Source organism: Chanos chanos, chromosome 16 (assembly GCF_902362185.1).
Source record: "Chanos chanos chromosome 16, fChaCha1.1, whole genome shotgun sequence".
Taxonomy (NCBI): Eukaryota; Metazoa; Chordata; class Actinopteri; order Gonorynchiformes; family Chanidae; genus Chanos; species Chanos chanos.
In genome coordinates, this window is record NC_044510.1 from 15,008,340 (window position 1) to 15,033,047 (window position 24,708).

General features: G+C 40.9%; 2 protein-coding genes and 2 non-coding genes across 4 annotated transcripts; 2 read left to right on the forward strand and 2 right to left on the reverse strand.

Annotated features, from left to right (window-relative positions):
- Positions 1-4,048: 4,048 nt before the first annotated feature.
- On the forward strand, positions 4,049-4,120 carry trnag-ucc (transfer RNA glycine (anticodon UCC)). Its single transcript has one exon. It is a non-coding gene; the product is annotated as a tRNA-Gly (tRNA).
- A 5,243-nt stretch (positions 4,121-9,363) lies between these two features.
- Positions 9,364-10,305, reverse strand: LOC115829429 (olfactory receptor 52N4-like). Its single transcript, XM_030793535.1, has one exon. The coding sequence runs from the start codon at positions 10,303-10,305 to the stop codon at positions 9,364-9,366; it is 942 nt and encodes a 313-aa protein (XP_030649395.1).
- Positions 10,306-14,356: 4,051 nt separating this feature from the next.
- trnag-ucc (transfer RNA glycine (anticodon UCC)) lies at positions 14,357-14,428 on the forward strand. The gene has a single exon. It is a non-coding gene; the product is annotated as a tRNA-Gly (tRNA).
- Positions 14,429-18,348: 3,920 nt separating this feature from the next.
- On the reverse strand, positions 18,349-19,290 carry LOC115829421 (olfactory receptor 52N4-like). Its single transcript, XM_030793525.1, has one exon. It carries the CDS (start codon positions 19,288-19,290, stop codon positions 18,349-18,351), a length of 942 nt encoding a protein of 313 aa, XP_030649385.1.
- Positions 19,291-24,708: the final 5,418 nt, after the last annotated feature.

The following is a 24,708-nucleotide window of genomic DNA, read 5'->3' on the forward strand; positions in this document are numbered from 1 at the left end:
CTGGTTTCAAAAACAACCTGCAGAAGAAGAAAGAACACATTAACCACCGTTGACAAAATACCTGACTGGAAATTCTAGAGAAGTCTAAAAACAAATCAAGGCCAAATTTTTTAAGGCCGCATAAATCCAACACCAATAGTGAATCTCAGAGCTTTACAAAAAAGCTCTGAAAATCATGCACTCATAAAAACCAAACTACTGAAATAATCTACAAGTTATACTCTACCACCTGAAACAGGTGTAACAGGTTGTATGTATATCTTTAGTTTAATGAGTTAAATGCATAAGTAACTAAATGAATGTTTCTTTATTTAAGTTTAAAGTTCTCTATAAAATAAAGTCTGCACTCACCCTAAAACATTGACAACTCTTACTGAAAGCAAAACTTTTATATGGGGGCATCAGACTGTCACCATCATTAACATAACATTACTCAGGGGAGCGGATACAGTTGTAACCCACATGAATTAATTCCACACTCTGTAAGCCAGTTATAGATAGCTCCTTTAGAGGGCGCACTTCCGAAAAGAAAAAAAAAAAACCGACAGCACAGCAGACATGCAGGAGTTGAACTGATCTGGCGCAGACACTAACGGACATTTCAGAACAAAGCCTATTAGTATGACTTACAGGAGTCAGTAAATTGATTCAGTCAGTTTTTTTTATTTCATAATTCACGATTACTCTGTGTCAGAGAAACGTGTAAATTAACTTTTCTCACGTCTGCATTTGTTGAGCGAAACTCCGGTGAGTTGTTTCTTTTCTTGTGCTATGCTAGCAAATTCGCTAGTCATGTTAGCATGGTATTAGTATAGTTAAGTGAATGATAGACCTGGGACTAAATTCGTTGCGAGTTTTATTTTGGGGAAAAAAACATTTGGAGTAGTGTTGTATGATTGTCGATTGTATGAACTTGTGTAAGACTGGTAATCTTTATGCATGTGTGTGCTAGTGCGTCGAGTGATCAGATGTATGCTACTGTAACAGACCCTTTTGAATGTGTAATTCGATACTGTGCTCTCTTATTGCTACACTGTATTTGAATTTCTGTTATGTTACAGGAAAAAAATGCAGATTTTCTAAGTGTACGTTACAAATGTGAATTTAGGTATTTCATTAATTAAGTTTTCCTGCATTTTGTTCTTTCTAAGTGCATCCCTTGTTCAGTTAAAGAAACAGCGAGGGAGTTTTTTGTAACTAGGTTGTAAGGTTGCAGAATTAACCATAATGAGCGTATTCTGTGCCATTTAGATTGGTTTTTTTTTTTTTTTTTTTAAAGGAGACTTTTACCACAACTAGACGGTATATTAGATGGCGAGCCAGACCTAGCGGTGAGCGCATGCTGAGATAGTGTGAGGAGTTCCTGTCAGCAGACAACTTCCGTCAGCTAAGAGACTCAGACAGTGCACTGCAACTCTATCTTTTTTTTCTTTTTTTTTTCACACACAATCACATATACATTTCCACATACACTTGGACTTGTGTCTACAGCAAAGAAGCCTACTCGGGTAGCAACTGTGGGACTGAAAACAGTTATTCTTTTGTGTTTATTTTTTTTGTTTTGTTCCCTGAGGCCTCATTGTCAGTTTTGTAACCTGTTGTGCAATTCATGCTTAGAAGTGAATATATTTCTTTTCCTTTAATACATACTTACCTGTTTTCTACCAAACCATATTCTTGTTGTGCTTTTCTGCCCGCTTACTATCCTCCTTCCCGAACCTAGAGACGTGGTGTTAACTGTGCTGTGCCCATTAGTTATCAATTAGAGAGGAGACCACCACGTTACACAGTCATAGTCTGTTATTGTCTGGATTGAATCTTGAAGGTGTCAGGAAATCGCATAAACCGTATGCATATTAATAGATGCGGGCGATCAACCCACTGACGCAACACAAGTTAGCAGACAGAGTCAGGTTAAGACATTTTCAATCTTAAAAGAAAAAAAAGTACAAAAGTGCTTTCAGTAACAAAACAACACAAAGACTTCACATGACTAATGAACTTTCTTGTAACTTATAAATGTATTGGCATAGTGCACTGCTGAAGGCACATCAAATGCTAGAATGAGTATTCTATATAACATCTATCTAACTTGCCCAAATCTTTTCTATTTGTTTGTTAAGACACCAACGAACCACATTCATCGTTTTAATACTCTGTGGGTGCAAGCTAAGAATTGTGATAAAATCTAATTTGAAGGAACCAGCCCTACAACCCAACACCCAAATACAATTTGTTCCAGAGAAAGACTGGATTAAAGAGTGGTAGCTGACCCTCGTTACAGAACAATATCAGAGTAAACAAGGCGGACACTGTGATGAGATGGCTCAAGAATCAGTAAAGAAGAGGTCATGTCTCTTAGAGTAATGAGAAGATAGAAAAGTTCAGGCAAGGAAAGAAGAAATACTCTCTTTCTTCTAGTATATGGAGAAACAGAAGTGCAAAGAGAGGAGAAAAAAGAGGCATGGAACAGAAAGAATCAAGACAAAAGGGAGGCCCTAGGAGCCCAACAACACCAGTTAGACACGAGGAAGTTGAAGAAATGGGTCGTCCACCACTCTATACAGACAGCGCTGAGGCTTGGATGCTTCCCAGCTTTGCTGATGGCAAAGATCATCCAGACAGCTACTTGCAATGTTTAGAGAGGACTTAAGATGCAGTAAACAGACTTAAGGCTGAATGGATTTCAAAGCCAAGCACATTTCAGAGGAAGAGATGTATCTGAGGCCTCTGAAAATGCAGCTGTGGACTACAACTGAGTTAACCCATTAAGGCCGGATACAACATTTGTGAGATCCCTTTAAGACCATGTGCGACGTTTGCATGCTTCTACCTTTAGAGCTGGATGCGTTTTAGATGATGTCATCGTTTTCAAGACCCGTTACCAATGAAATGCATCGTGATTCGCTGAAATACATGTGAGGAAGGCAAAATACTCTGTTTGTTTTTAGCCCGTCTTAGCCTCTTAGTCTCCATTTGGACCACAAAAACGTTTCTAAAGTTACGCTTCAGACAGTGACAATGGCTTAGTACCTGAGCGAGAAACATTGATGTGCTGTCCTCGCTCAGGAAAACAAGCAAAGCATTTTGTGCTGAAAACAAAGAAACGAAAACAAGCATTTCACCTTCCGCACGTGTATTTCAAAGAATCATCGGTCAGGGCTCTTGAAAACGATGACATCACCTAAAACGCACTGACATCACATCCGACTCTAAAAGGAGATGAACAACATGGTCTTAAGGGGATCACGCAAATGTTGCATTCGGCCTTAATGGGTTAAAGAACCCATACTATGGCAATGTGATGTTACTGAACATGGATCCTGGAAACCGTTCCACAGTACATAGCCTGAGACTAAGGCGAGAGAGGATCATCAACTACTTGCTCAAGTGGACAGAGTTGTCAAAGACTGAGAACATCTTCTGGAGACAGGTGTTTTCATCACATCACATCACATCACATCACATCCCTACAGATAAACTTAGCAGTTCATCTCATGGCTCTACAGAAGCCCAACAAAAAGGCACAGATTTCAGACCATTTACTGACAGCACATGTAAGGCAGCTGGCTATCAAACACTGACCAGCAGGATGCCTGAAAATTCAAGAACTAGAGTCCACAGGCAAAAACTACCTAGAAAGACAGAGTAGCAAAAATTGTCCCATTTTGTGCTACGTTTGTGACAAGCTAGTATAGGTCATTTTAATATCAGGAGGAAATGTGTTTCAGAATCCTTAGAGGGATATAAACAACATGTTGAAAACTGGAATTATCTGGGAATCTTCGTCAGCATATTTGACATCTGTTGTGATTTTTTTTTTTTTGCCAGAAGGATAGCTAAAACAGCATCTTGGTGGACTGCATTGAACTCGATCACATTATAGTTCCTGGCCAGAGCCTTTTATCCCAGTTGTCAGTTCTGTTCCCAAAAGGTTTGTCAAGACTTTACCGACACATTATCAAACTGGACCAAAAGTAAATATCCACAAAACAGAGTTATGAGGACTCTTCGTACATGAATGAATTTGGGAGAACCACTGATATGTGCGTTGGTGGTATAGTGGTTAGCATAGCTGCCTTCCAAGCAGTTGACCCGGGTTCGATTCCCGGCCAACGCAGCTGTTTTATGCTCAAGATAGCACCGTGCTTCCAAGAGCCTGTTGTAGCAGCTCCATGTGTCTTTGTCCTTTTTATTGCATTTTTATTGTTGTATTTAGTACTTGTGTTCAAATAGATTGTTTTATGCTACTGGACATCATCCAACACCAAGATGCTTTTTCAATGGTTTGGATACATTTTATTGCTCTCCTTTGCCCTTGGACCACTTCTAATGACTGGAAGCCTCGCCTGCAACTCTGCTGGCATTATCTACACTTGCGATCAGCTGATTGCCCTGCAGTGGTTGACTACTGTGGCCGGAGGAAAGCCCTAAATTCTGGAGGAAGTATGGAGAAGACAGCGGGGATGCAGAGCCGGTGTTAAATGGAGAATGAAGAGAAGGAGAAGCAGCATGTGACGTAATTCACTCAGTAATTGTGAGACTGCAAACAAAATACCCAGGCGCCTTCAATCACAGGTGATTTTAATCATGCCTCTTTCTCCACCGTCCTTCCCTCTTTCTACCAATTTGTCAAGTGCTCAACTAGAGAAAGTAAGACTACTGTATGCAAGTGTGAAAGATGCCTACAGCTCCACTGCCCTGCCCCCTCTTGGCAGATCAGACCATAACTCAGGGGCCATCCACACGACAACGGTAAAAATGGAATTTTTGTGAAAACAGAAAAGTTTATCCTTATGTCCCAACCCTTATGTTGCCGTGTAGACAGGCGAATACGGAACCTTTAGAAAACGATGACAGCACTGGCACTCATTTACGAAACAAACGTACGACAGAAAACTGGGTATACGGTCATTTCCACGCAAAGCTCGGCATTTATCAATATGGATGTGAGCGGATGCTACGATCAAATCTCACGTCAAATCTCAACTCACGTACGCAAGTTTTGGAGTCACAGATTTGCGGTGCAGCATAGTGGCAAGTCAGAGAATTGCTATTAGACCATATATTCTGACTTGCACCTAAGCATATACATCACTTAAAAATATGTAGCCTATGGCAAAATATCTTATTCCTCAAAGTCATGGAAATTTATTGATAAAAATGTGTATGAACCCTGACTTCCTGAGGAGGCTCAGGTCCTTCAATGTTTGCAACACGATGCTCCACATGTCCTATCAGTCTGGTGTTACGAGCACCATCTTCTGTGCTGTGGTGTGCTGGGGAGAAGGCATCACAGCAAAGGGCACCATCATACTGAATAAACTCATAAAGAAGGCTGGGCCTGTCATTGGATCCAAGCTGGTCACACTGGAGGAGGTGATGGAGGACACAATGTTGGCAAAACTGCTGGTGATCCTGGGCAATGCCTTCCACCCCGTAAACAACATGTTAGCCAAGCTAAAGAGCACCGTTTAACAACAGAGTTACTCAACCTCAGTGTGTAAAGGAGGGATGCAGGAGGTCATTCCTGCCGGGTGCTCTCAGACTCTACAGTTCACCTGCTTTTGCCAAGCCTGCCGACACTGAACTGCTCCTGGACTAAACTTGCAACACTATCTGTACCTGACACTCTGCTCTTTGCACATCAGGACTTCCAGAATACTATAGAGATATATCTGATCACTCAAATATGTCAGGACTGATTTTTAACTGGGACTTACCTTTTTTACTCACTATTCTAATCACTTTGCTCTCTGCACACTACAGGATTGACTGTTCCTGGACGTTATTTATCCTCAGCACTTTATGCCTTCATCTGTGCCTTATTCATAACCGGACTATCAGTCGATATCCCCACTTACCCATTCATTACTCTTTCTGCTTATTCATCTTAGCCAGATATTACTCAGACTTCCTATTTTGTTGCCTCCCAACCTGGAATTAAAATGGATTTTTGGGGGAATTGTGTAATTTGATTTGCACAACATGCCTACCATGTTGAAGATGCAAAATGTTTTTTATTGTGAGTGTGGGAGAGACTGCCAAGTCAGGGCCAGATATGACCGAGTCCCTTCTCCACACTAAGTGCTCTACTTCCTACACTAAGAATTTATTTTTTTAAAAGGATGAACTAGGATTCAAAAAGCAGTCAAAGTCTTCAGGAGTCCGATGCAGGGTAAGTTTATTGCATTCAGTAGTGAACAAAATACAACAAACTGAGTCAGGTCCCAGGGAGTGACTGAATATAATACAGAAAATCATGGACTTGTATCTAAAATTTTACCTTCATGCTAAACCTGTGTATAAAATAAGCGCATAACACGGTTGTATGGTAACACCCCTTACATCATCCGTTTTTGCATGGTCCAACCCATTCGCTTCCAGAAATTTCCCCAAATTTTCCCAGAATTTCACTATTCCATACATTACTGTTTCCGACTTCCTTTTTTGGCTAAGTAAAAAATGATGAATCAGCCATGTCCTTACTTTGCTTTGGATACTCAACCATGTCCCCAATCTCACCTCAGATATTTTACCCCTTTGACACAGGTGTTCGTTATCAAGCGATGGGCTAGTCCATGCAAGGCGGACACTGAAGCAACTACGCCCCGGCCATTACTTATGCTTCCCTGTCACTATAACCTAGATTTTACCCTTTTCATATTGCCCTTATGTTTTGCTGATTTTGCATCTTCCTTTTTTGGTATACCGAGGCCCTCTTTCGTTGGCTTCAACTTACAGAGGCCTTCTTCCATTTCCCCAACATGAGACAAACAAGAAATAAGACAAAAAAAACTCCCTAGAAAACTTGAGCATGCATAACTATTCACTCCCCAAAGTCAATACTTTGTAGAGCCAGCTTTTGCAGCAATTACAGCTTGCGAGTCTCTTGGGGTATGTCTGTATAAACTTGGCACGTCCAATGACTGGGATTTCCCTCTACTTAGCACCATCCCTGTATTTAGCACCATCCACAATTTCTTCAGTTCTGAGCGGCGTCCCACTCCCTGTTGATGAAAAACATTCCTATAGCATAAAACTGCCACCACCATGCTTCACTGTGGGGATGGTGTTCTCGGGGTGATGAGAGTTGTTGGGTTTGCGCCAAACATAGTGTTCAATTTTAGTCTCATCTGACCAGAGCACCCTCTTCCATATGTTTGGTGAGTCACCCGCATGCCTTTTTGTGAACGCCAAATATGTTTTCCTATCTTTTTCTTTAGGCAATGGCTTTTTTCAGGCCACTCTTCCATAAAGCCCAGCTCTGTGGAGTGTATGGCTTAAAGTGGACCTATGGACAGATACTCCAATCTCCGCTGTGGAGCCTTTCAGCTCCTTCGGGGTTATCTTTGGTCTCTTTATTGCCTCTCTGATTAATGTCCTACTTGCCTGGTCCTTGAGTTTTGGTGGGCAGCTCTCTCTTGGCATATTTGTCATGGTGGCATTTTCTTTCCATTTTGTAATAATGGATTTAATGGTGCTCTGTGGGATGTTCAAAGTTTGGGCTATTTATTACAACCCAACCCTGATCTGTACTTCTCCACAACTTTGTTCCTGACCTATCTGGAGAGCTCCTCGTCGTGCTGCTTGCTTGGTGGTTCCCCTTACTTAATGGTGTTGCAGACTGCGGGGCCTTTCAGAACAGGTGTACATGAATATGAGTGTGACAGATCATGTGACACTTAGATTGCACACAGGTGGACTTTATTGACTAATTATGTGACTTCTGAAGGTGATTCAGGGGCTTCATAGCAAGGGGAGGGGGAGGGGGAGGGGAAGGGGTGGTGAATACATATGCACACATCACTTTTCAGTTTTTTATTTTTTTAAGTCTTTTTCCCCATTTCATTTCACTGATTTGGAATATTTTGTGTGGGTCCATTACATAAAATCCAAATAAGAATCTATTTAAATAATGCAACAAAACAAGAAAACCACCAAGGGTGGTGAATAGTTTTGCAAGGCACGGTAACACAAAAATTCAATTTGTCAGTTTTATAGGATCAGTATTTAGTTTATACAATGTTCAGTGTCAATTTGCTATTTAGTCTTTGTTAAAGTTGGGAAGTAATGTACATTTCTTCGTAAAATATAGCCAGTACGGTTGTTTCAAGATTATTGCAAGAATATCTTCAATTACTGATCACTGTTGATATTACTTATATTTTATTAGATTTTTATGATATAACATTAGTTTTCAATCTTGCATTCTTCATTAGTTGGATCAATCTTGCATTCTTCAACTAACAAATCTACGAACCAAACGCAGTTCAACACTGTCATCTACTAACCCCATCTAAACTGCATTGTGACATTAAAATGCTCCACTCAGAAAAATGGTTCTGCGCAGAATAATAACAGTATACGGGATCTGATGGTAGAAAACAATGGAGGCTCCTCCTAGTGGAAGATATCAGGAGTGCACAGAGCAGAACTGGGGGGGTTATTCCAGAAAGCAGGTTTAGTGAAGTAGTAAACTTCCTAATAGAAGAGCCCTATAGCTTCATCCTCCTAGCAAAACAAAGCCAGAAAGTATTCGCTTTCTGGAATACTCCCTAGATATGCAATACCCCTACCAGTGCTTTGTGTTTATTTGATACAGATGACAACACACAGAGCCCATGGCACTAGCTGAGAGTGTGCTCTTGTCAGACTGGAGCAGTTAAAAAGAGAAATCTATCATGTTTTCGTCCTGTTACAGGGTCTCAAGGTTTTTATTAAAAAACAGCTAGTGATTCTCAGACAGTGCTCTTCCTTTTTTTAATCACTCTTGAACAATACATAGCAGCAGTGTTCTTTTAATAAAATGTGAAGACAGGGAAACCATCCTAGAATTTTGTCACGGGCTAAAGGAGATTCTGGATGCATGTGCAGGTTCCTCAGTTTATTAGAATGAAACAGGCTTAACAAAGGAACTTACAGGTCCAAGATTCGAGTATACACAAGATACAATTCAATTCCACGCAACCAAAGAGGGAAAAACTGGGCGTATTTATACAGAACAGAAAAAGACTAGGCTAACCAAAAACAGGTTTGACTAATGATATAATTAACAAGGGGAGGCATAGGAACCCTGGTAGTAACACAAAAACGAGCAGCAGAGAGGGAGAGAGAGAGAGCAAGGGCTTGACAGATTTAAATCTCTGTCAAAAACAGAAATTAAACTAATAGAATACATACCCCCGGTAACCTAAAAAGATTGCAATTAATAATGATGCAAATGATTAGAGTAAAATAATGGAAATTCCACAGGAATAGAGAGGTAGAGGGACATTTAAATTGACTGTGTATCGTGTTATTGACTGTGTAAAAAAAATGTAATGCGAATTCTTTGACTGAGTTAAATACTTCCATGTATCGTTACTTGTTTTGACTAAATATGTTCAGAATTTTATGTTTTATTTCTTTTGTTTGTAGGCCATAGATAACAGGGTTCAAACCAGTTGGAATAACATGAAGCATGATGGTAGCCATCTTCCTGTAGAATGTGTAATCAGGGAAACGGTGCAATACAATAGCAAAGCATGCGCAGGTTAGGACGATAATGTACACTAGCAAATGAGTACTGCATGTTGTCACAGCTTTACTGTTCAAAGCACTGTTCTTGCTGCGCAAACACACCTCAGCTATTCTTACATACGTGAGAGCGATGCTACCCACTGAGAAAGCCCACAGCACCGCAGTAAAAGCTAAGCCATATATCTGGTTAATTAACAGGTCCTCACAAGACAGCTTAAACAGAGATGGGTTATCACAACTGGGATTTTCAATGGCTGATCTACAGTGGGAGAGTTGAACGGTAAGGCCCAACAGAATTCCCACCAAAACAAATGCCACTCCCCAGGCAAATACAGTCAGTTTAATCACCATTTTGTTGGTCATGATAGCGGGATATCTTAAGGGGTTGCATATGGCCACATATCTGTCATAGGCCATGATCATCAGCACAGTGTGAGAGGTTGTCCCAAACACATGGGTTCCATACGCTTGAATTACACATTCAGAGAAGGTGATGTATCTCTCGGATGCTGGCTTGACAACATCATAAAGCAAACGAGGTATCATGACAGAGGCACCCAGTGCATCGTTTACTGGTAGATTACACAGTAGAATATACATAGGCTCATGAAGGGTTTTCCCCATAGTGATGAGGACAAGCAGTCCAATATTAGACACCATGATGAAGACATAGGCTAGGAGAAAAAGGATGAAGGCTGGATAGAAGGTTTGTTCTGTAACTATCAGTCCCTCAATAAACAAGATGTTATGGTGAAACATTGCTATCTCTGTTTTGTTTTCCATCTGGTTTCAAAAACAACCTGCAGAAGAAGAAAGAACACATTAACCACCGTTGACAAAATACCTGACTGGAAATTCTAGAGAAGTCTAAAAACAAATCAAGGCCAAATTTTTTAAGGCCGCATAAATCCAACACCAATAGTGAATCTCAGAGCTTTACAAAAAAGCTCTGAAAATCATGCACTCATAAAAACCAAACTACTGAAATAATCTACAAGTTATACTCTACCACCTGAAACAGGTGTAACAGGTTGTATGTATATCTTTAGTTTAATGAGTTAAATGCATAAGTAACTAAATGAATGTTTCTTTATTTAAGTTTAAAGTTCTCTATAAAATAAAGTCTGCACTCACCCTAAAACATTGACAACTCTTACTGAAAGCAAAACTTTTATATGGGGGCATCAGACTGTCACCATCATTAACATAACATTACTCAGGGGAGCGGATACAGTTGTAACCCACATGAATTAATTCCACACTCTGTAAGCCAGTTATAGATAGCTCCTTTAGAGGGCGCACTTCCGAAAAGAAAAAAAAAAAACCGACAGCACAGCAGACATGCAGGAGTTGAACTGATCTGGCGCAGACACTAACGGACATTTCAGAACAAAGCCTATTAGTATGACTTACAGGAGTCAGTAAATTGATTCAGTCAGTTTTTTTTATTTCATAATTCACGATTACTCTGTGTCAGAGAAACGTGTAAATTAACTTTTCTCACGTCTGCATTTGTTGAGCGAAACTCGGTGAGTTGTTTCTTTTCTTGTGCTATGCTAGCAAATTCGCTAGTCATGTTAGCATGGTATTAGTATAGTTAAGTGAATGATAGACCTGGGACTAAATTCGTTGCGAGTTTTATTTTGGGGAAAAAAACATTTGGAGTAGTGTTGTATGATTGTCGATTGTATGAACTTGTGTAAGACTGGTAATCTTTATGCATGTGTGTGCTAGTGCGTCGAGTGATCAGATGTATGCTACTGTAACAGACCCTTTTGACTGTGTAATTCGATACTGTGCTCTCTTATTGCTACACTGTATTTGAATTTCTGTTATGTTACAGGAAAAAAATGCAGATTTTCTAAGTGTACGTTACAAATGTGAATTTAGGTATTTCATTAATTAAGTTTTCCTGCATTTTGTTCTTTCTAAGTGCATCCCTTGTTCAGTTAAAGAAACAGCGAGGGAGTTTTTTGTAACTAGGTTGTAAGGTTGCAGAATTAACCATAATGAGCGTATTCTGTGCCATTTAGATTGGTTTTTTTTTTTTTTTTTTTTAAAGGAGACTTTTACCACAACTAGACGGTATATTAGATGGCGAGCCAGACCTAGCGGTGAGCGCATGCTGAGATAGTGTGAGGAGTTCCTGTCAGCAGACAACTTCCGTCAGCTAAGAGACTCAGACAGTGCACTGCAACTCTATCTTTTTTTTCTTTTTTTTTTTCACACACAATCACATATACATTTCCACATACACTTGGACTTGTGTCTACAGCAAAGAAGCCTACTCGGGTAGCAACTGTGGGACTGAAAACAGTTATTCTTTTGTGTTTATTTTTTTTGTTTTGTTCCCTGAGGCCTCATTGTCAGTTTTGTAACCTGTTGTGCAATTCATGCTTAGAAGTGAATATATTTCTTTTCCTTTAATACATACTTACCTGTTTTCTACCAAACCATATTCTTGTTGTGCTTTTCTGCCCGCTTACTATCCTCCTTCCCGAACCTAGAGACGTGGTGTTAACTGTGCTGTGCCCATTAGTTATCAATTAGAGAGGAGACCACCACGTTACACAGTCATAGTCTGTTATTGTCTGGATTGAATCTTGAAGGTGTCAGGAAATCGCATAAACCGTATGCATATTAATAGATGCGGGCGATCAACCCACTGACGCAACACAAGTTAGCAGACAGAGTCAGGTTAAGACATTTTCAATCTTAAAAGAAAAAAAAGTACAAAAGTGCTTTCAGTAACAAAACAACACAAAGACTTCACATGACTAATGAACTTTCTTGTAACTTATAAATGTATTGGCATAGTGCACTGCTGAAGGCACATCAAATGCTAGAATGAGTATTCTATATAACATCTATCTAACTTGCCCAAATCTTTTCTATTTGTTTGTTAAGACACCAACGAACCACATTCATCGTTTTAATACTCTGTGGGTGCAAGCTAAGAATTGTGATAAAATCTAATTTGAAGGAACCAGCCCTACAACCCAACACCCAAATACAATTTGTTCCAGAGAAAGACTGGATTAAAGAGTGGTAGCTGACCCTCGTTACAGAACAATATCAGAGTAAACAAGGCGGACACTGTGATGAGATGGCTCAAGAATCAGTAAAGAAGAGGTCATGTCTCTTAGAGTAATGAGAAGATAGAAAAGTTCAGGCAAGGAAAGAAGAAATACTCTCTTTCTTCTAGTATATGGAGAAACAGAAGTGCAAAGAGAGGAGAAAAAAGAGGCATGGAACAGAAAGAATCAAGACAAAAGGGAGGCCCTAGGAGCCCAACAACACCAGTTAGACACGAGGAAGTTGAAGAAATGGGTCGTCCACCACTCTATACAGACAGCGCTGAGGCTTGGATGCTTCCCAGCTTTGCTGATGGCAAAGATCATCCAGACAGCTACTTGCAATGTTTAGAGAGGACTTAAGATGCAGTAAACAGACTTAAGGCTGAATGGATTTCAAAGCCAAGCACATTTCAGAGGAAGAGATGTATCTGAGGCCTCTGAAAATTGCAGCTGTGGACTACAACTGAGTTAACCCATTAAGGCCGGATACAACATTTGTGAGATCCCTTTAAGACCATGTGCGACGTTTGCATGCTTCTACCTTTAGAGCTGGATGCGTTTTAGATGATGTCATCGTTTTCAAGACCCGTTACCAATGAAATGCATCGTGATTCGCTGAAATACATGTGAGGAAGGCAAAATACTCTGTTTGTTTTTAGCCCGTCTTAGCCTCTTAGTCTCCATTTGGACCACAAAAACGTTTCTAAAGTTACGCTTCAGACAGTGACAATGGCTTAGTACCTGAGCGAGAAACATTGATGTGCTGTCCTCGCTCAGGAAAACAAGCAAAGCATTTTGTGCTGAAAACAAAGAAACGAAAACAAGCATTTCACCTTCCGCACGTGTATTTCAAAGAATCATCGGTCAGGGCTCTTGAAAACGATGACATCACCTAAAACGCACTGACATCACATCCGACTCTAAAAGGAGATGAACAACATGGTCTTAAGGGGATCACGCAAATGTTGCATTCGGCCTTAATGGGTTAAAGAACCCATACTATGGCAATGTGATGTTACTGAACATGGATCCTGGAAACCGTTCCACAGTACATAGCCTGAGACTAAGGCGAGAGAGGATCATCAACTACTTGCTCAAGTGGACAGAGTTGTCAAAGACTGAGAACATCTTCTGGAGACAGGTGTTTTCATCACATCACATCACATCACATCACATCCCTACAGATAAACTTAGCAGTTCATCTCATGGCTCTACAGAAGCCCAACAAAAAGGCACAGATTTCAGACCATTTACTGACAGCACATGTAAGGCAGCTGGCTATCAAACACTGACCAGCAGGATGCCTGAAAATTCAAGAACTAGAGTCCACAGGCAAAAACTACCTAGAAAGACAGAGTAGCAAAAATTGTCCCATTTTGTGCTACGTTTGTGACAAGCTAGTATAGGTCATTTTAATATCAGGAGGAAATGTGTTTCAGAATCCTTAGAGGGATATAAACAACATGTTGAAAACTGGAATTATCTGGGAATCTTCGTCAGCATATTTGACATCTGTTGTGATTTTTTTTTTTTTTGCCAGAAGGATAGCTAAAACAGCATCTTGGTGGACTGCATTGAACTCGATCACATTATAGTTCCTGGCCAGAGCCTTTTATCCCAGTTGTCAGTTCTGTTCCCAAAAGGTTTGTCAAGACTTTACCGACACATTATCAAACTGGACCAAAAGTAAATATCCACAAAACAGAGTTATGAGGACTCTTCGTACATGAATGAATTTGGGAGAACCACTGATATGTGCGTTGGTGGTATAGTGGTTAGCATAGCTGCCTTCCAAGCAGTTGACCCGGGTTCGATTCCCGGCCAACGCAGCTGTTTTATGCTCAAGATAGCACCGTGCTTCCAAGAGCCTGTTGTAGCAGCTCCATGTGTCTTTGTCCTTTTTATTGCATTTTTATTGTTGTATTTAGTACTTGTGTTCAAATAGATTGTTTTATGCTACTGGACATCATCCAACACCAAGATGCTTTTTCAATGGTTTGGATACATTTTATTGCTCTCCTTTGCCCTTGGACCACTTCTAATGACTGGAAGCCTCGCCTGCAACTCTGCTGGCATTATCTACACTTGCGATCAGCTGATCGCCCTGCAGTGGTTGACTAGTGTGGCCAGAGGAAAGCCCTAAATTCTAGAGGAAGTAAGGAGAAGACAGCGGGGATGCAGAGCCGGTGTTAAATGGAGAATGAAGAAAAGGAGAAGCAGCGTGTGACGTAATTCACTCAGTAATTGTGAGACTGCAAACAAAATACCCAGGCGCCTTCAATCACAGGTGATTTTAATCATGCCTCTTTCTCCACCGTCCTTCCCTCTTTCTACCAATTTGTCAAGTGCTCAACTAGAGAAAGTAAGACTACTGTATGTAAATTGCATCACAGCAAAGGGCACCAACATACTGAATAAACTCATAAAGAAGGCTGGGCCTGTCATTGCATCCAAGCTGGTCACACTGGAGGAGGTGAGGGAGGACAGAATGCTGGCAAAACTGCTGGTGATCCTTGGCACCCCGTAAACAACATGTTAGCCAAGCTAAAGAGCACCGTTTAACAACACAGTTACTCAACCCCGGAGTGTAAAGGAGCGATGCAGGAGGTCATTCCTGCCGGGTGCTATCAGACTCTACAATTCACCTGCTTTTGCCAGGCCTGCTGACACTGAACTGCTCCTGGACTAAACTTGCTGCACTATATATACCTGACGCTCTGCTCTTTGCACATCAGGACTTCCAGAATACTATAGAGATATATCTGATCACTCAAATATATCAGGACTGCTTTTAAACTGGGACTTACCTTTTTTCTTACTATTCTAATCACTTTGCTCTCTGCACACTACAGGATTGACTGTTCCTGGACGTTATTTATCCTCAGCACTTCATGCCTTCATCTGTGCCTTATTTATAACTGGACTATCAGTCAATATCCCCACTTACCCATTCATTACTCTTTCTGCTTATTCATCTTAGCCATTGTGTTCATGTACCTGTTGAGATTTGTATTTTAATGTATCTGGCTGCTATGATGATTTGATTTCCCTCCGGGGATTAATGAAGTCAACTATCTATCTATATATATGTATAAACTTTATTGAAGCTCACTGCAGGTCTGGACAATGTTGACTTCTACATTGATGACATCCTTGTACTCAAACGGGCAAACTGGGTTAACAATGTGATGCACTAAAGAAGCTGTTCAAGTGTTCAAGTGTTTGGGCTGTGTAAAGACAAGATCAAGAATGCACCGAGACCAGAAATCCTTCTGTGGTCCCATCAGATACCATGCCACTAATGGATTTAACAATGAAAAAACAGACAAATCCTTTACCATGGGAGTCGGCAAACAAAAAAAGCATGAGCAACCCTCAAACATGCTTTCCTCCAAAAATGTGTTCTGATACTGCAGATGGATCATAGGCCCCTGCTCTACTTCAGCAAAGCCGAATTCCCTAACAATTGAATTATGAGATAAGCCATGTATTTACACATCCTCAGCATTAAGAGATGGTCCAACAAAAGGAGTGGACAAGTTTGGCATTGATCACTGAAGTAGTGTTGTGAAGATGTTGCAATTTGAATTTTCAAATTTTGTACATTTCTCTTTAAGGGGGGAGATACAGTGCCTTGCGAAAGTATTCACGCCCTAAGCATTCTTCCTATTTTGTTGCCTCCCAACCTGGATTTTTGGGGGATTTGTGTAATTTGATTTGCACAACATGCCTACCACGTTGAAGAGGCAAAATGTTTTTTATTGTGAGACAAACAAGAAATAAGACAAAAAAAAAAGAAAACAGAAAACTTGAGCATGCATAACTATTCACCCCCCAAAGTCAATACTTTGTAGAGCCAGCTTTTGCAGCAATTACAGCTTGCTTGCGAGTCTCTTGGGGTATGTCTCTATAAACTTGGCACGTCCAATGTCGGGGATTTCCCTCTGCTTAGCACCATCCCTGTATTTAGCACCATCCATAATTTCTTCAGGTCTGAGCGGCGTCCCACTCCCTGTTGATGAAAAACATCCCCATAGCATAACACTGCCACCACCATGCTTCACTGTGGGGATGGTGTTCTCGGGGTGATGAGAGGTGTTGGGTTTGTGCCAAACATAGTGTTCAATTTTAGTCTCATCTGACCAGAGCACCCTCTTCCATATGTTTGGTGAGTCACCCGCATGCCTTTTTGTGAACGCCAAATATGTTTTCCTATCTTTTTCTTTAGGCAATGGCTTTTTTCAGGCCACTCTCCCATAAAGCCCAGCTCTGTGGAGTGTATGGCTTAAAGTGGACCTATGGACAGATACTCCAATCTCTGCTGTGGAGCCTTTCAGCTCCTTCGGGGTTATCTTTGGTCTCTTTATTGCCTCTCTGATTAATGTCCTACTTGCCTGGTCCTTGAGTTTTGATGGGCAGCTCTCTCTTGGCATATTTGTCATGGTGGCATTTTCTTTCCATTTTGTAATAATGGATTTAATGGTGCTCTGTGGGATGTTCAAAGTTTGGGCTATTTATTACAACCCAACCCTGATCTGTACTTCTCCACAACTTTGTTCCTGACTTATCTGGAGAGCTCCTCGTCGTGCTGCTTGCTTGGTGGTTCCCCTTACTTAGTGGTGTTGCAGACTGCGGGGCCTTTCAGAACAGGTGTACATGAATATGAGTGTGACAGATCATGTGACACTTAGATTGCACACAGGTGGACTTTATTGACTAATTATGTGACTTCTGAAGGTGATTCAGGGGCTTCATAGCAAGGGGAGGGGGAGGGGGAGGGGAAGGGGTGGTGAATACATATGCACACATCACTTTTCAGTTTTTTATTTTTTTAAGTCTTTTTCCCCATTTCATTTCACTGATTTGGAATATTTTGTGTGGGTCCATTACATAAAATCCAAATAAGAATCTATTTAAATAATGCAACAAAACAAGAAAACCACCAAGGGTGGTGAATAGTTTTGCAAGGCACGGTAACACAAAAATTCAATTTGTCAGTTTTATAGGATCAGTATTTAGTTTATACAATGTTCAGTGTCAATTTGCTATTTAGTCTTTGTTAAAGTTGGGAAGTAATGTACATTTCTTTGTAAAAATATAGCCAGTACGGTTGTTTCAAGATTATTGCAAGAATATCTTCAATTACTGATCACTGTTGATATTACTTATATTTTATTAGATTTTTATAATATAACATTAGTTTTCAATCTTGCATTCTTCATTAGTTGGATCAATCTTGCATTCTTCAACTAACAAATCTACGAACCAAACGCAGTTCAACACTGTCATCTACCAACCCCATCTAAACTGCATTGCGACATTAAAATGCTCCACTCAGAGAAATGGTTCTGCATAGAATAATAACAGTATATGGGATCTGATGGTAGAAAACAATGGAGACTAGGCTAACCAAAAACAGGTTTGACTAATGATATAATTAACAAGGGGAGGCATAGGAACCCTGGTAGTAACACAAAAACGAGCAGCAGAGAGGGAGAGAGAGAGAACAAGGGCTTGACAGATTTAAATCTCTGTCAAAAACAGAAATTAAAGTAATAGAATACACACCCCTGGTAACCTAAGAAGATTGCAATTAATAATGATGCAAATGATTAGAGTAGAATAATGGAAATTCCACAGGAGTAGAGAGGTACAGGGACATTTAAATTGACTGTGTATCGTGTAATTGACTGTGTAAAAAAAATGTAATGCGAATTCATTTGACTGAGTTAAATACTTAAATGTATCGTCACTTGTTTTGACTAAATATGTTCAGAATTTTATGTTTTATTTCTTTTGTTTGTAGGCCGTAGATAACAGGGTTCAAACCAGTTGGAATAACATGAAACATGATGGTAGCCATCTTCCTGTAGAATGTGTAGTCAGGGAAACGGTGCAATACGATAGCAAAGCAGGCGGAGGTTAGGACGATAATGTACACAAGCAAATGAGTACTGCATGTTGTCACAGCTTTACTGTTCAAAGCACTGTTCTTGCTGCGCAAACACACCTCAGCTATTCTTACATACGTGAGAGCGATGCTGCCCACTGAGAAAGCCCACAGCACCGCAGTAAAAGCTAAGCCATATATCTGGTTAATTAACAGATCCTCACAAGACAGCTTAAACAGAGATGGGTTATCACAACTGGGATTTTCAATGGCTGATCTACAGTGGGAGAGTCGAACGGTAAGGCCCAACAGAATTCCCACCAAAACAAATGCCACTCCCCAGGCAAATACAGTCAGTTTAATAATCATTTTGTTGGTCATAATAGTGGGATATCTTAAAGGGTTACATATGGCCACATATCTGTCATAGGCCATGATCATCAGCACAGTGTGAGAGGTTGTCCCAAACACGTGGGTTCCATACGCTTGAATTACACATTCGGAGAAGGTGATGTATCTCTCGGATGCTGGCTTGACAACATCATAAAGCAAACGAGGTATCATGACTGAGGCACCCAGTGCATCGTTTACTGGGAGATTACACAGTAGAATATACATAGGCTCATGAAGGGCCTTCTCCATAGTGATGAGGACAAGCAGTCCAATATTAGACACCATGATGAAGACATAGGCTAGGAGAAAAAGGATAAAGCCTGGATAGAGGGTTTGTTCCGTAACTATCAATCCCTCAATAAACAAGATGTTATTGTGAAACATTGTCATCTCTGTTTTGTTTTCCATCTGGTTCCACAAGAATAAAACCTGTAGAGGAGGAAAGAATATAGTAAGTCCTGTTCGTAAAATATCTGAAGGAAAATTCTTGGGAACAGGTCTGACAAAAAGTTCAAGATCAAATGTTTTTAGATGCCACAAATGAAATACTTATAACAGTGTATTAAAGATCTAAGAAACTCATCCACAAAACCCAGCTATATCAAATTATGTTGCACCACATGAAAGTGTAAAAGGTTTGGTGTATCACTTACGCTTAATAATAATAATACATGAATGTATTAAGTTCTTAACAATATGGCACTAAGTAAAATGTAAGCTATACTCCCACCTCTCACTAAAACAGGACTTTATATGAGACTGTTGAACTGTCACCGTCCTGTCAGAACATTCCTCATGGGCACATGCTCACTTCGAAGCTATTTTTGTCCGTATGGACCTTTCTGGTGTGATTGGTATTACAAAACAATGATGCCACACAACAAAGGTTAATAGATGAAGTCAGATCAGGCAATACCTGCAATCTTAAAATCTTTTACATTTGATAATCAAACTGACTGATGATTCAACCTGACTTCAATGTTTCACATGTTTTACACACAAACACACTTTGGAACATCTATCTATCTATCTATCTATCTATCTATCTATCTATCTATCTATCTATCTATCTATCTATCTATCTATCTATCTATCTATCTATCTAATGTCCTAAGGAGGAAACAAAAACAAATGCTACAATTAGGGTTCTGATTTCATCTTAGAACACATTCCTGTTTACATGATTCGTAGTATTCCAGTTAAAGAGTATATCACTGCCTGTATGTGGAGTGACTTCTCCATATTTGACATATATGACATGTACCTTAGAGAAAATGTTACTTGTTATTTTTTACTTATTATTATTACAAGTTACTTACTTATTTGGGTCTGCCCTTTTCTCTTGCATTTGTAGAGGACTCGAGAGATGCCGTAAGACTTTTATTCTGAAATTTGCATACCCGCGCTGAATTAGCCGAATATTATATTTCGTGGTCGTGTCATCAAGAGGTATAGAATTTGGGCTGGATAATGGCAAAAGAGAGAAGAACGCTGCTATGTATTCGGTCATAAAACGAGAAGTTTTTTTCTTTCGAAATCCTTAAATTGGGACTTACTAGCGAACAATTCCCGGAGTTGAGTGGACTTGGTAGTTACAGTCTGCAGTGCGTAGCATGGTTCTGCTTTAGAGTCATGGGAGATTGTTTACTGGGAGCCTAGCTACGTCTTGTAACAACGGATCTACAGGGAGTGGACTTCGGACTGATAACGGCTGCGGTTTCATGTCCAGTCAGTGCTGAGAAGTATATCCCCTAATGCTGAAAAGCAAAGGATACGCTTGTTTTCCCGTTTGTTAAAAATATAAGACCCACGGCGTGCTCGGAAAATTCTGAAACTAGGCTCCTAGTTCGAACGAACTGTCTGCGTGTTAATCCAGTGAGAAAGAGAGCTGTGCTTTGTGTTGAACTGTTTGGGAGAAGTGGGTGCTTTGGACATCGTGGGTGGTTGATGGGGACTGTGGTGATGGCCACGCTACCGCGCTCGCCATTTTGTGAATTTGGGATCGTGCAGAGTTCTACGCAGGCATCCTCACACCAGCCCCAGTGAGAGAGTAACCCTGCCATCCGCACACCTTCCAGCATCTCACCCCGACGCGACAGACTGGTAACTGAGTTCCATTTATTACTGGCTATTAGATTCAAGATTCAAGAGTTTTATTGTCATGTGCACAGCAAAACAGGCAGTTACACTGTACAATGAAATTCTTACTTTGCTCATCCTCCTTTACCAGACGAGTGTGAATAGACAATGTATAAATAAGTAGAAAAAAAAAAAATCTTATATGTAAGATGATATAAATAGCAAAAGAACTTATAGAAAAACAAGAGAAGTGAGGTAGATGAATGAATGTGCAATGTCGCAGTATGTGCAAGGGGGCAGAGAGCAGCAGTCATAAAGTGCATTGTGCAATATTACATGATGTCAGTGGTGGGACAGCAGCGCTAACAGCTGTCTTGTGTCAGCAGAGTTAATGTTCGTTGAGTAGTGTGTGTTTTCAGTAGATGGCCCACCAGTCAAAGAGGTTGGAAGGTTAATGTTCGTTGAGTAGTGTGTGTTTTCAGTAGATGGCCCACCAGTCAAAGAGGTTGGAAGGGGCCATGTGTGAAAGAGTCATTCACAAGCCTGATTGCCTGTGGATAGAAGCTGTTTGTCAGTCTTGATGTTCTGGACTTCACACTTCTATAGCGCTTGCCTGATGGTAGAAGTGTGAATAGGTGATGTTGGGGGTGTGTTCTGTCCTTGATGATGCTATGGGCCCTCCTGATGACCCTGGTGTTGTAGGTGTCCTGCAGCAGGGGGAAGGCTGCTCCTGAGATGGACTGAGCAGATTTAATCACGCGCTGGAGCGCCTTCCTGTCCTGAGCAGTGCAGTTTCCATACCAGACTGTGATGGAGCTGGTAAGGACGCTCTCGATCGTACTCCTGTAGAAGTTGCTGAGAATTTTGGCTGGCATGCCAAATTTCCTCAGCCTTCTCAGGAAGTACAGTCGTTGTTGGGACTTCCTGATGATGTGCTGTGTGTTGTGAGACCAGGTGAGATCCTCACTGATGTGAATGCCGAGGAATTTGAAGGTTTTCACCCTCTCCACCTCAGTCTCACCTATGTGAAGCGGTGTGTGCAGCTCCCCTCGCCTCCTTGGGTCAACAATCATCTCCTTTGTCTTGTCTGTGTTAAGGGAGAGATTGTTGTTATGACTCCAGGCCACCAGATCTGCAACCTCCCTCCTGTACGCTGTCTCGTCCCCCCCAGTGATCAGTCCTATGACTGTTGTGTCATCAGCAAACTTGATGATGCTGGTGTTGTTCTGGGAGGACACGCAGTCGTGCGTGAAGAGAGTATACAGCAGGGGGCTCAGCACGCAGCCTTGGGGGGTCCCAGTGCTTACCGTATTAAGGACTGAGCTATTGATACAGTTTGTGGAAACGGGAGGTTAATGTTTTAATGATTTATGGAATGTTCTACTGTGAAAAGGGATTGTGAAAAGATTATGTTATTGTTATTTTGGAAAAGAGTAAAAGGTAAAATTTTGGGGAATACATTGGAGTGGAGTCATTAGTTAGCATTTAGATATTTTGTCCTTCTGTGAAAGGAGGAATGTTTTGTTTTGATTTCTTGTTTAATACTGTGATTATTTACAAGATAACACCCTCAGTTCATTTTTTTTATTTCACTGGTATTGGCTCAATTAACCCCTTTTCTGAAAATACACAGAGACTAAGGAAAAAATACTGAAATTTGTGTTCATTAATTATTGTAGTTTTGCTTTTAATTACTGTTCATGTGTTTTTGTGATATCTTTACCTAGGAGTAGGGGCGCCTCACCTGTCTTGCTAGATCTGGGGAGGGCGGGTCTATTGCTAGGTTTAACTCACAGTTCACTTAACAGGCACTGTACACTTCAGGTTGCCACCATGTCACAGCTATTTCCTGAAGCCGCCCTTGTCACATCTTCTAGCATAAACACTAACTACTCTTTGCAGTAGGATAGGTACAAACATACTTACACACGTGGGTACTGAGGCTAAAAGCATTGGGTGTGGGGACCCAGATCCTGTCACTACTCAGTCTTCCTAGGTAAGGTCTTACAGATATCCCCTACAAGGCAGTGGCATAATCCCCCCCACTGCTACACATTTCCCCACCATTGAATGACCCCAACACCAATTTGGGAAGGTGAGGACTATGGCATGCATCTGAAATCTGATACCTGCCAGTGAAACAAATTGCAGGTTCATCAGGAATTGAACCCAGGAAGTGAGAGAGTTTGGTAATGCTAAAAGTTGAATAGGGAGCGACTGGATGAACTTGAAAAGGTGGACCTAAACGCTCAATACACAGTAAATAAAATAACAAAGTAAGCTTTACTGAGGGGCTACGGGAAAATGGAGAGGCTTGATCTCAAGATGTCCACAGAGAGGTAAGAAATTCAAGACTGGGCAATGAAATACAACAAAAGCAGCACGTAAATACACAGAGTGAACAAAAACACAGATGCGAGGTTATTAACACATGAGAGCGCAAATGAATTAAACACAGGAGAGGAACATAAAATCAAAACAAAGTACTAAACACAAAAATCTGTTTTGTCCCATGGCAACCAGCAAAGGGGAACAACAGCCAGTGTACAAGCAAAAACCTGTCGCTGAACGTGACGGTGCGGAGCCCTGATCCAGTTGACCCTCCAAAAATGCAGCCAATTGTCTTGTTTCACTGTGCCACCAAGGCACCTGACTAAACACAGGAGAGGAACATAACAGAAAAAACAAAGTACTAAACACAAAAATCTGTTTTGTCCCATGGCGACCAGCAAAGGGGAACAACAGCCAGTGTACATGCATGTCACTGAACGTGACGGTGCGGAGCCCTGATCCAGTTGACCCTCCAAAAATGCAGCCAATTGTCTTGTTTCACTGTGCCACCAAGGCACCTGACTAATAAAGTTTTAAACTGAGATTAAAGAGGTGTAGTCTGAAAATGATCTATAAATGTTCCTTGCAGTTCTTGCATACATCCTGCTGCGGTTACTCATCAAATTTTTTTCAGCCTGTGTAATGCACACGGACATGGCTTCACTTCTTCCCACTCCAGGGGCGGATTTAGGCATGGGCGACATGGGCACCTGCTCATGGCAGCATCTTGCTGGGGGCGGCATGAGGCACCCGCACAAAAAAATTCGGAATGGTAACATTTGAGCGATTGGTTTTCTATCGCTAATTTGCATGTCTCGTCAATGATACCATGTCACTGTGTGGGTCAATTAACCTTGTTGGAGTGGGCACCCTGGTTCGCCTAGGGCCCCATACAAGCTAGAACTGCCACTGTCCCACTCCATATTCTTCTTTATTGATTTCTTAATTTTCAGTGTTGGGAGTAACAAGCTACAAAGTAAAGTGTTACTGTAATTATATTACTTGTAATAAAGTAATTGGTAACATAACTAATTTTTTTTTTTTTGAGTAACTTTTCATTAACTCTAGCCTCAGACAGTCCAGCTCTCTTCACTCAACCTTCCATGTCTGAAATGCATAGTTACAGATAAAGACAGCATCATAGCTGAGAACTCCCTGGTATGCTCTGTGAACCATCATACCAGAAAGAGAATGTGTCTGAGCCTGTTCCCTGAGCCTGTTTCACCTGAGTCTCTGGCTGCCTTCTAGGCTTCTCTGTCTTACTTGGCTTCTCACTGTGGGGTCATAGCTGCCACTGCCACTTCTGAGGGTACCAACACTTGCTTATGATCTTAGAGTTCACCTCTTTGAGTAGATCGCTTCCAGGGGGCATGGGAACAATGGTGTTCTCCTGTGCAGACATGGAGCACCAGTTTC

What these genes read in the sequence shown, in the direction of transcription:
- LOC115829429 (XM_030793535.1), bottom strand. Translation starts at nt 10,305, where the DNA reads ATGGAAAACAAAACAGAGATAGCAATGTTTCACCATAACATCTTGTTT.
- LOC115829421 (XM_030793525.1), bottom strand. Translation starts at nt 19,290, where the DNA reads ATGGAAAACAAAACAGAGATGACAATGTTTCACAATAACATCTTGTTT.